This window comes from Taeniopygia guttata, chromosome 9 (genome assembly GCF_048771995.1).
Source record: "Taeniopygia guttata chromosome 9, bTaeGut7.mat, whole genome shotgun sequence".
Lineage (NCBI taxonomy): Eukaryota > Metazoa > Chordata > Aves > Passeriformes > Estrildidae > Taeniopygia > Taeniopygia guttata.
In genome coordinates, this window is record NC_133034.1 from 13,949,601 (window position 1) to 13,961,923 (window position 12,323).

At 40.4% G+C, this 12,323-nt stretch overlaps 1 protein-coding gene across 11 annotated transcripts in view; it reads left to right on the forward strand.

The window, feature by feature from the left end:
• Positions 1-12,323, forward strand: part of ACAP2 (ArfGAP with coiled-coil, ankyrin repeat and PH domains 2) — a 59,845-nt gene continuing 47,522 nt past the window's right edge. For 9 of the 11 annotated variants that reach the window (XR_012057379.1, XR_012057380.1, XM_072933410.1 and 6 more), the window contains exon 1: positions 2-171. Coding sequence is in view for 8 of the 11 variants with exons in the window: in XM_072933410.1 (XP_072789511.1) it covers positions 119-171 (53 nt within the window). In the remaining 3 variants the exon portion in view is untranslated. Of the gene's footprint in view, positions 172-12,323 lie in introns of all 11 variants that reach the window. The other 2 variants (XR_012057378.1, XM_002189130.6) reach the window with 2 other exon arrangements.

The window sequence follows — 12,323 nt, forward strand, 5'->3', positions numbered from 1 at the left end:
AGCACCGCCTCCGCCCCGCCCCGGCCCGCCCCGCCCCGTCCGCCGGCCCTGGCCCGGTCTCGCCTCGCCGCCACCGCCAGCAGCCGCAGCAGCGGAGGCAGCGGCGCGCCCCGCTACCATGAAGGTGACCGTGGACTTCGAGGAGTGCCTGAAGGACTCGCCGCGCTTCAGGTGCCGCCGAGAAGGGGCCGGGCCGGGGTCGTGCCGGGGGACAGGAAGCGGGGCCGGGTGTGTGCGGGGCGGGCCGGGCTGTGGGACGCTGGGGCTGACAGGTGCTGGCGAGCTGTGGGCAGCCGGCCTGGAGCGGAGGGGCGGGCAGGGGCTGTGCGGGTCCTGCCGGGGTGTGGGGGCTCTGAGGGGAAGGGAGGGCAGCGGGTGCGGTACGTGGGGCTGGGCGGGCGGTGCGGGCTCCGGGCTCGGGCGGGGGCAGCGCTGGGCTCTGAGCGCCGCGGGGGTCACGCCTTGGAGGAGATGGGGGTGAGCGGTGGCAGCGGCTGGTGCAGGGAGTGCTTGCCAGCCGAGGCAATGTCAGCTGAGACTCAGGCTCGGGAGGGTGAACTCTTTGGTGGTCTGTCTTCCGTTCTTCAGACTTGTGCTCACATTTCAGTTCCCAGTGTCTCCTGCCTACGTCTGTTGTGTGTCCGTATTCGGTGTGCCCACTGTTGGGGTGCCAGTAGCAAACGAGCTCAGTATCGTCTTACTTCCTGTTGTCAGAGCAAGGCACGCACTCCTTTGTTTTTCCCCACTCGAGTGACCGGTTGTCTATCATTGCTGTAGGGTTATTTCTGCTTATGTCAGGCAACATTCCCCTGTCTTTCCTTACGTTTTTACCCATTATATATATGTATTTTACACCGTTGTATCTAATCAACGTAATTGTGTCTCTCTGTGGGATGTGTGGCTGGTCTGTGCCTACATTCACCCATTTTCTGTGCCTGCTATTACCCTGCTAGACGGTGGAGATGCAAACATCTCCGTGATATGATGTGGCACTGCTGTGCCCCTCCTGTCCCATGCCGAGCTCATATCTCAAGTGCCTGTGACTCTGTGGTGAGCTCTGGATGTTGAGGAAAATAGTACTGCTCTTTCTCTGCTCTCTGGCTGTATGCTCACGCCTCCTCTTTTGTATCAGCTTTAGCAATCCTGTGGTATCTGGGATGTAGAGGAAGTTGGAGAAGGAAGGTTGGTTGAATGGCTTACCCTTGGCAGAAGTTGGAGTTCCTGTTCTTCCCTCCTTTGCTTCTGCCTCTGCTGCTAGTTTGTCACTGGCTGCTTCTCCCACGGTTTTTTTGGTGACTGTGACGTGTGTTGTTGGATCCTTTAGTGGCTGGGTGCCCTGGCGGAAGAGACTGGATGGTTCTCTGCCATCCAGGTTAGTGAGTTCTGTCAGCATCTCAGTGGGTGTGAAACCTAAAGCTTATGGGGAGCAGAGAGAAGAAACTTCACTGCCAGAAGCAAAGCTAGGGGAAGGCAGTGGAGAGCAAGACCACCACCCTCAGGGCAGCAGGCAACTGTTACATTGGCTTAGCTCTTTCACAAAACTTTGTCCTGAGCTGGACATGCTTGCTAGTGTATATACATTCTGAGACAACTGAATTTAGTGTTGGTTCATCCCATTTGGTGACAATGCAGTTGTAGATTGGCATAATTTAACCATAAAACTGTACCAGTAGTTGCATTATTTTAATTACTCATACCTGCTAAAGTACTAAAGACACTTGACCAAACAAGAAGTTGTGACTAAAATTTGTGAGCAGAAGTGTGCTGCTGTTTTTCCAAGGTAAGTCATACTAGTTCATTTGAATTCACTTTGTGTCATCTCCTTTTGCCTCTCTTGATTCCTTTCCTTCAAGGAAAAGAAACTGGAGAAAACACTTTGTTAGGGTCTTCTAGTAAGTCATGGTCTTTTTCCCAGTCTGATACTACTATCTTTGAATGAATTGCAGAAAACCTTATGGCATAATCACTTGATGCCAGTAAAACATCCTTATAACCTTTAACTGTTAGGAAATGGTTAAAATTGCAAGGCAGAATTCCTGTAGTATTTCTGAAAAGGTTCATATCTTTCATTATTAGTCATCAATACTTGTTATAATTTTGGTTATTCTTAATGTAACACATATAAATTACCCAACCCAAACAGTAGAAACCTTCTGAATGAAGGTTACTGCAGTGGTTTTACTGAGGGATGGTAGAGACACTGATGTAGAGCAAGGTCTTGACAAAGTCCTATGTTCTTGCAGGGGGGACTGTGGACATAAAGCAGCTTCTTGCTCTGTGTTCCTTGTAGCAAAGCTGAGCTGCAGCTTTCTCCTGACCTGGCTGAGCAGGAGGGTGTAGCCTCTGTCCTTCCTGTCAGTATACCTGTCAGAGCTCTTAAATACAACTGTTGGGAGGAATGTAATGAATAGAAATGTCACAGGCTACTTTCTTATGGTTGTGGTGGTAACTGGGAGGACATGGGTGAATCAGAGTTCTTGAGTCACTGAATCCCTGTTTTCATGGGGAGCTATTTAAATCTTTCAAAACACACTACTACAGGCAGCTTCAGCTACGTGGCTTTCATTCTTGCTTATCTGTTTCTCACAAAGTTCATATTGATATTTCTTGGTTTTGAGATTTAATTGGACCCCAAATCACAGCACCTAAGATCCGTTTCCTTGCTTAAAATGCTTGTGAAAGGCTGGTGGATTGCAGCTGTTGAGGTGCTGATATGTGATTAGATAATAATGACTATAAAGGTTCACATCAGAAGTATGATGAGTTATTTCATAGCAAGGCATACTGGGTTTTTTTTTCTCACCCTCTAGTAGATGATAAGTCTCTGAATTTGAAAACCTGAAACAATAATGGCTTATTGCATCACTAGATTTGTAAACTTACAACATGCCAAATCAGTTTGTAGTTGGAGACTTGATGTTTAGAAACTGATTTTTAAGGTAGTGGGAGAGGCTGTGAGTTCAGGCACACTTTTGCAAATGTGTAGTCATGTGTTTTTCCTAAACTCGCTTTGAAAATATACTTGCTGAAATCACATGCTTTTCTGTCATGATCCCCTCTCCTAAAACATGGCCAAAGCAAGGATCTAGCAAGGAAATGCATTTGCAGTTTGTGTTAATGACTTCCCATCAAATGAAGAAGTTGGCTGAGGGAGGGGCCTTGGAGCAGCCCTTGAACAGTAAGAACTGAGCTGTGCTGGCAAGTTCTGTGTACATAATCACACATTCCTGCAGTAGTTTTTAAATATGCAAATAGCATTGTGAAATAATTCTTTCTCCTTTAAGCAATGAGAGTTTAATGGAACAGGTTTCTTCATTGCTGTTTCATTTTCAGTTTTTCTTCTTCTACCTATGGAATGTTTTTTCTCAATGAGATATCACTGTAGCAACCACATGAATCATTGGAACTAAATTACTAGAAAGGAGAAGCAATTTTAGGTCACGTGGAAATACAGCTGCTCGAAGTAGCAGTTAACAATTTTGATAAACAACAAATAATAGAAAAAGCAAAATTCAATTGCTTGTAATCTGTGCAATTGTAGAACTCTCTTCCAGAACATTCAGGCTGATCCAGTCTGTAAAAATGCTTTAATAAAAGGCTGTGTTTTTGAGATAATTTCTTTGTCCTTATCTGTCACTGTTGCCTAAGTTTAAATTTTTTTGCATTTAAATTTCTATTCATTTCCTGAGACCCCAGCTGCAGAACAGATGATGGGTGAATGAGGTAGATCAAAACATAAATGAAACTGTTGTCAATTACCATTCTAAGTTAAAGTATTTTTGGGTAGTTTCTGGGTATAACTGTAGTTATAGTGTATTCCCTTCAAAAGGACTCATGTGAGGAGTCTTCCATTTCGCCTGAGCTAAAGCACTGCTCTGGTGGCAGGCCTGTGTGTGGGGCTGGCTTGTCACCCGAGTTCCCTGCTGTGTGCTGCTTGGTTTCTCCTGTGGTTTTGGCCCTGCTCTGTGTGGGACCAGCTGAGGTGTACCTCGTGGTGTACCTGGGGATGCAGGTTGAACAGGTCACTTGTGCCGCTTTCTGGCTTTCTAGATTTATGATGGTTTTCTTTCTTTCTTCTTTTTTCACTGTTTCACCAAAATCTGTTTCCCAAATAATAGGAAATGTTTTGTCGCTTAAACTATGAGTAATATAAGAAAGTGATTTATTTAACCTATTTGGAGTATGTTGTGTTCAGTAGTCAGAGAAATTACCAAAGGTGCCTAAGCCATATGCTTTGGTCTGCTTATGACCTTCTGTAGAAAATGTAGAAATAGGACCATGGGAAGAGTTGTCCCTTCAGTGCTGAGTTCCAGTGGGAAGGGTGCTGGAGGGCAGCTGCTTCCTAACCTCTGCGAGTGGCAGCAGACCCTCCTGTTCAGCCTGGGTATAGCTCAGCCCACCTGCGTGGATGTGGCTCCACAAATCACCGAGGCTGCTCCTGGGGCTGAACTCAGCCACATGGCCAGTGTGAAGAGGAATGAGACCAAGAACTCTGCATACAAAATCTGTTTTGCTCAGACTTACCTAGCTGGTTTAGAACAAATTTCCAAAGAAATGTTTGGTCTGGGCTTTCTGCCCTTGGTGTTTGGGACTGAAAAGCAAGTTTGTAGCATATTTGGCAAGGGAGGATGGAAAGAATTGCAGAAGAATAGGAAAAAAGATACAATAAGTCAAAAGAAAAAGCTGCCAAGCATTTCCTTGTGAGTTTGCATTTCGCATATTTCATACTTATGTGGTTGTTAACGTTTATAATTTCCTGTATGAGACTTTAGAAGTGCACTTCTTGTAGCTGAAGTGACGTGGAGGACAGTCTTGGTGGGGTGTCAGTAAGTTACACGTGTACAACATCCCTGTCCATGCTGTTGAGAGTCTGGTGGAGTTAAATTCAGTTAAACTGATTCTAGGTTTCTAATTCTGCACTTTTGTGGAGATTGCAGTGACTGTCCTGTTCTACTCAGACTGTAGTCAATGGATTTATTTTTAAATCTGCAACTATGCCTTTCAAATGTACATTAAGAAAATGATTGACTTAAAGAAAGGGGGATGTATTTGAGCATAGTGTGCAATGTTAGAGCATTTTTTTTTGAGGGAAATCATTCAAGAATGAAAAAGGTTCATTAAAGATCACTCTCAAATACATCTCTGAAAAATCTCTCACACTGAATATCTGAAAAAACTTAGTAGTAAGTTGTTAACAATCCTTCCCAGTGGTGATTAGAGAAATTTCCTGAAATCAGGATGTCTTCATTTGGTTAGTGCACTTACATTTTTATATAAAATGTATTTTTGTTATTTATAATAAATAACAAAAAGTTGGTTGGCACAGTTATGCATAACAAAGGATAGGGTTATTAATGGTGAATATTTTTCTTTATTGTTTAATTATGATTTATATTAGCAAGAGCAAACTATAAAATCTTTAAAAATCTTAACTGTATCTCAAATTGCTAATAGGAGCTTAACATTTTAACTTCCTCAGTTTTGGTCTTTTTACATTTTTATATGGAAATATTTAAAAAAACCCTAACAGTGAGAAGAGACCTTACAGTGAAAGTAGTGACAAAATCTGCACATTACCATAACATTGCTGTAGCAAAGCAGCAGGATGGCTGCTGAAGAACTGATGTTAATTAAGCCCGTACAACTGATCTTTAATGAGTACTTGCAGAATTAGAGGACAGCTTATTTATGTGTGTGTGCAATGGAACTGTAATTATACAAGTCCTCATGGCCTTTCAGTTTTTAAATATAGATTTGAAGTGGTTTGGTTCTTTAGCCTGGAGTGTCTCCTTTATGTTGGCTAAGCACGTCTCATGTAATTGCATTAAAAAAACCAAGGTTATGGAGATGGTAGTTTTATATTTTTTGGGAGGGGAGGAATAGTAATGTTAAAATCTCTGGAAAAGAAGATCAGTCAATAGAATATTCATTGGGAAGGTGGCAACTATAAAATAGAAATCTCTGTCTTGGGCTAGATGGACTTTTTGGTGGCTCTGTTTTTCACTGTACATATCTGTGAAACTGTTGGCCTCTGAATAGCAAATGTGCTGATTTCAGCAATGTTTGCAGCGTCCTGTGATCTTTTTTGAGGCTGAGCTTCTTGACAGCCTTGTACTCAGAACCACATTATTTAGTCAGCATTTTTCCAGTTCTTACTTAGTGCAGTGAACAATATGGCTTAAATTATTGCTAACTTTTAGTAGAGTAAATAATTCTAAAAATTTCCCAAAGCAAACTTTGTTCTTATAACCTGTTTTGGGAGAAAAAAGGAAAGGAAAACATCTAATTTCCACTGGCAACAGAAATTACAGTTTGCAGACAAGAACTCTTTGTCTTAATCTTGATGCAGGCCTTGCTGCCTGATTCAGTTTACTATCTCAAGGTGATACAAATGCAGAAATGTCATGTTTACATAGGCAGGAAATAGAAGAATAAATTCCGAGTAATTCAGGGTTTGGGTTTTTTTTTTTTTGCCTCTCACTTGCAGAATTCATTTTATGAACATGTGTAGAAGTTTAAACTGTGAAAATGCATTTTTGATCTCTGTGAGTAGATACTGCTATTTTGAAGTTTAGATATTCCTGTGAGTTTAGGCAACGATTTAGGTACTTTGCCTTTTGCTAGTGGCAGATTTGTAACAAAAGCAAGGGCTGAAGTTGCTATCTGCAATGGAACACCATGGTGAGGACATGCAGATTAGTGTTGGACTGTAATGTTATTTTAACACAAGCAGGAGTTTTCCATACTTCTGTGTGAGGCAATGTAAATCCTGCTTGTTGTCACACTCTCACATGACTTAAAGATTAGATTACAAACATAAGAAATAGTAGATTATATCATTATGATCATAAACTGGACAATTTTAAGCAGTCCAGAAGACTCAAACATTGTTTTGCCTTCCTGATAATATTTTCAAGAGGATTCATTGTGTATGTGGCAGAATAATGATTTTATGGTTAATATTTACTTTATGAACATCAGAAGTAGCCAAGCCTCAGACCTAGAGTAAATTAGTTTTTGTTATGATGCACTGACTGTGTGAAGAGAAATCTGATTTATGGAGTGATCTCATGTATACATTTTCATATTGACTAGATACAATGATAGACTAAGAAAATAATTTGTTGCAAAATAGTTCCTTCAAGTTCCCTTTATGAATGAGAGGATATTTTGAACAGAGCAGATGCCTGTCAGATGACTGGTAAACTTAAGTAAGTGGCATACTAGTAGCTTGAGTCTTTCTGCAAATCAGGATTCCTTTTTGATGTTTTAAGTTAATCTATTTGATATTTTAAGACTGTAGTATTCAGGCACAATACCCTTGGATAACTTTTGTAGTTCACATTTCAATATTAATGGGCAGTGAAATAGTTGTATTGTGGTTTTGGACAAGAATCTGGCAGTAGGTACACATGCACAAACTACCTTTTAATTTCATGAGTTTGTCATCTAAAGGATGACAAACTTCCTTTGTTAAAGGAAGACCTCTGCTTATGGTTTTGTCTTGATAAACATAAAGCAGGGCTAGTGAGAATTTGCATGGTGTGAATTTGAGGTTTCTAAGTTGGATATAATACCAAAAAATGGAAGTTGTCACATGTAGTGAAATGTCTTATGCCTGCTAAAATTTAAGAAACCATATTCTATGCAAGACAATTGCAGATTTCCATCTTTCTTCTTGCCAGATGTTAAGTAGGAACACATGCATATCAAACACGCATTTCTGTGCATTTGAAATATTCTAGTCTTCAATTTTTAGTGATCTTGTAGTTATTGTTAAAAATATGGATAACTTATGTAATGCTGGAGATCACGTAGCAGATTTTAGTGCCCTGGTATTTAGAATGACATGTTGTAGACGGAAATTTAAATTCAATCATTTGGAACAAAGGAAAAGTGTGTTATATTCAGAATTCTGACCATGAATGTTGTCCCTTCTGTCTACCAAAAAAAGAGATGTGGAGTATGACCTGGGATATGGGGTTTGGGTTTCTGCTCCTGTGGGTTCTACCCAGGGAGGCACAGAGCCTCTTCTGTCCCTGTCCTGCATCAGACAGGGATCCCTCTGCTTGGCAGAGGTGGTGGCTGGTGTGAGTCTGTGCTGGAAGTCCCACCCTCTGATTCCTTCTTAGGTTCCAGATCTCCAGTTATTCCCTTGTTGCTCAAGCCACTGGTCAGTGGGCACTAATGGGTGTCTGAATGTTGGTAATTTTTGACTTAAAAAGATGTAGTTTGTGTGGGGTTTTTGTTTTGAGTATTTTGTGTAAGTAATCAGACTCAGCATTTGACTGGATTCTTGTGATAAACTTCAGTGTAAAGAACATGTGGTGTTATAACAATGCTATTGGTTCTATAAAACATGCTGTTATTATACTTTTGGTTTAAGATAACCTAAATAAAAACTAATGGATGAAGAAGAAAAGTAATGTAAGTGCAGCAGTGTTGAGCCTTGTGTTCTTAACTGGCACTAGCAAAGGCACTGTAAAGACTCACGGGCCAACTGGAAATGTGGCTTATATCCTTCCTAGACTTCATGTACCATTCATGTACGTTGGTTGGAGTTCCTATCTATAGAAAGTGTTTAGTAAATAATGACCTAGGCCCCTTCCTTAAACAGGAAAAGAAGAATGCATCTCATCTGCTGTGTACCATCCCTCCTCTTAAGCCAGATCTTAGGTTTAGGCTCCTTACAACTACTGATCTTGATTAAGATTTGATCCCAAGCAGCTCTTGCTTTGTTTTAGCCATATGTGTCAGGATAAGGTGACCTGTGCCCTGGAAATCACATGTTTCTGCTCTGTCATTTCCAAAGGTGCTTTATTTGACTAATTTGGGTATCCGTGCATAGATACCAGTGTTTGATCGGATAAGGCCCACAGCAATAATGGAACACTTGCATTGGCTTTGCCAGACAGGGTTGCTGTTTAGGATAAAAACTGTTCAGGATGACTAAGGAATCTGATGCTCCATTGAGCATGCAGCTTCTGGCTGAATTTGTGTGTTGCTAAATTGGACTCTCTTTAAAAAGACTACACACATTTACACACCCACTCTGTGGGATTATTCCTCAAAAGAATCTACAGGATTATTCTTCAGAACAATCTCCAGTTTGTGGAGAATGATCTTTAAAAGTATTCATTTAACTTAATTTCTTTTGTCAAGTGTCTGATTTTGAAGAATGTATGTGCCTATTTATTCTATCCTACTTGATTTGTCCCAAAAAGAATGATGAAAAATGACAAGAGGAAGCATTGACTGTGCCTACTATTACAAAATATCCACTCTATTGTAAATATCAATCTTGCAAGATTTTGTTTGAAAATATTTGCAGTTGATTTGAGATGAAAAACCTTTAATATGTGATAATTAAAGGATAGGTAAGCTTCTGTTTGGTTGAAAAACAGTTTACCTGCAGTTAGCTTTGGTAGATGAATGAAATCCTAGGGTTTTTAAAATCTCTTGATGACTAAAAGTAGTGGGAGAAAAGATACTAAATGTACCCAGAGAAGTTCCAGGGCTGTGGGTGTACTGTATGCATTTTGTAGTTTTTATATTATAAAGTTCCAAATGCTTTTTTTTTAAAATAGTTTATCATCATTTGAAATGGATGAGAAGGAAAGGCAACTGGCCTTTCCAAATTTGAGAACAGTAAATTTGAGGAAAACATGAATACAGCACATTATTCTGTTGTCCTGCTCTAATGCTTATGCACTCTTTTGGTTTGAGATTGAATTTGTTTGACTGGCTGCTTCAGTGCAAAGGCATAAAGGGCAAACAAACTGCTTTTTGCAGTATGTGGGAACATTAAAACTGCACAATAAAACTCTGAATTTACATGTAAAATGTAAATTCAGGTTACTGAGTGTGATATCCATATAAGTATATTCACCTAACAGCTAAATAAAAAATTCAGGTTCAGAATTTGTGTATTACAACTAAGCTGCAGCCTTCTCTCTGGCTGTCAAATAGAGCATTTGTACTGAAATATTCAGCTTCTGAAATGGGCGAAAAGGGTAAATGCTTGCTGAGGACTCAGTCTTCGTAGCAAATCTGAAGCTTCCCTCAGGTTTCAGTAAAGAAGATCCCCCTGATAAAACTGGAATTGTAGACAGCTAATGGTTGTCAGCTCTTCTGAAACATGGTGAGTGAGCTCTGGTTACACAGACTTTGCCAGGTTATGCTGCTTTGTACACAGCAGTGCCCCTCTGACTATGGTATAAGGTTTAAATTAGCAACTAAGGGAGTTACAGAAAGAAAGGGGTAGATATTACCTAATTTTTCTGAAATCAAAGCAAACACAAGATTCATGTTATGATTATATGGTTTCCTTTTGTTTCATTGGACAGTACTCAGACCTTCAGTTGCCTGTACTTTGCTTGGGGTTTCCTGTGTTGGTGGTGAAGTGCTGCTCTATCAGTTCTGAGCATATTGATCCTGAGAATGCTGTGCTGGGGCTGTGTAGTGATATTTACTCTTTCTGCATTAGCTGCAGGTGAGGTACATAAGGGGTATCTTTCCAAACCAGGGGTTAGTATCTTCACTGTTCTTCAGACTGTTATTACTTACAGCTTTTATAAGCGACTTTGACAGGACTCCTTAGCATCTGACTGGTAACTCCAGATCTTGAGGCTAACAGGGTGTATTCGTTAGATGTCCTATCTTGTATCTTTTGCAGTTGGTTGCTTGATGGTTATATTTATGCTTCCACTTCCTGACCTTACTACATACTTGAGTTTTCAAATGTTGAAATCCTTCATTCCATCTGCTGCTTCTGTGTTCAAGATCCTGGGTAGTTGCTGAGATTTAAAAGATTAAAGCAGCTCTGTGATGTTGGCAGATTTTCAGCAGCAAGGCTTCTGTACAACACCATCAGTTCCTTAGCTTCTCTCTTTCTTCTCTTTCTCTCTGCTGCCCTTTTTTTTTTTTTTTTTTTTTTTTTTTTTTTTGTTGCAAGGTCTTGATACTGTAGTCCTCCTTCCTTATCTGGTAGTAGGTCCTCCTAAAAAGCTTTTGACTCTATCTTGGATGTTGGAATCATTAGTCAAAAGTTGTGCAGGACATGTATTGTGATGTGTTGCACTCTTCCCAACTTGCAGTGTAATCAACTTATTTTCCATGAAGCTTTCATGGTCACCATTGCAGCTGTCTCCTGATGAAAAAACACTGAAATTGAAAGATGAAGAAAATCCTGCTTCTCAGACTTCTTGTGGAAGAAACAGGTTGCTGATTTCCTACTTAGGCTTACTGTCAGGCTCTCCTGGGGTAGAAAAAGCTTAGGAGAGGAATATTAGGGGAAACCATTGGGAAAATAGCACTGTTAGGCATTTCTGACAATTTACTGCGAAAGAGTATTGAGAGGAAAAGTTTAAAATTTTAGGTCCAGCAGGTAGCAGAGAAGTCCTTATAGTCTGTGTGTGATAGACTGGATCATATAGACTGTTATATGCTAGTGCAGGTTTAGTGGTAATGAGTTTGGCTTCCAGACATGTATCTTAAGGGCAATAGAACTTGTTCCTTTTTGAAGACTGATTTGTTTATAGCATTCATTATCTTTGAGCTGTGTGTAGTCTAGCAGTAAAGAACAAATTGAAGTGCACATATTTAAAGGATTTGTCCTACTTGTTATATCAGACCATATGAATTATTGAGGAGAAACAAAACCTTGTAGATGCAGTGATATCTACAAGCAGACTTTTGCTTTAATAATTTTATGAATTCAGTAAATGCCCTTGCTTTATTTCATTTGATTATTTTCTAAGAGAAGTCTGACTTGAGAGCCGTAGAGGAATGGTCCTTTTAATATTGAGGATTTGGTTCCTGTGTCTCCAGGGAAATTTGAAATGCAGATAGTGCTTGCTATGTACCTGAAAACTTGGCTTATTCATCAACATCATAATCTTCTGTTCAGGAAATGTATTTCCATATTTCAGTCCCCACAAGCTCAGAGAAAATTTCTGGGATTTCAGGGTGGGGGTTCAACTTTCTGATTAAAAGCCCTACTGTTCTTGTTGGGCACGTAGAAGTTTTTCCAAGCTATTGATAAAATGTTTTGTGGCAATGACTGAAGAATTAATAATGGAGTGCTAACATGAATGAGGAATTTTATCTGGGTGTGTCAGGGAGAGTTCATCATCTGTTCCTCAGTATGGAGGGGCTCTGTGCCAGCGGGGGAAAAACTCTGCAGAGCCAAACCAGGACTTCAATGGGCTCTATGACAGTCTGCAACAGTGTTCTTTCTTCAGACCATATTAATGGTTAAGGCACATCTCATAAGTTGTAAAACTCATCTCTAGCCATGCTGTTATCTGAAGTTATTAGGCCTT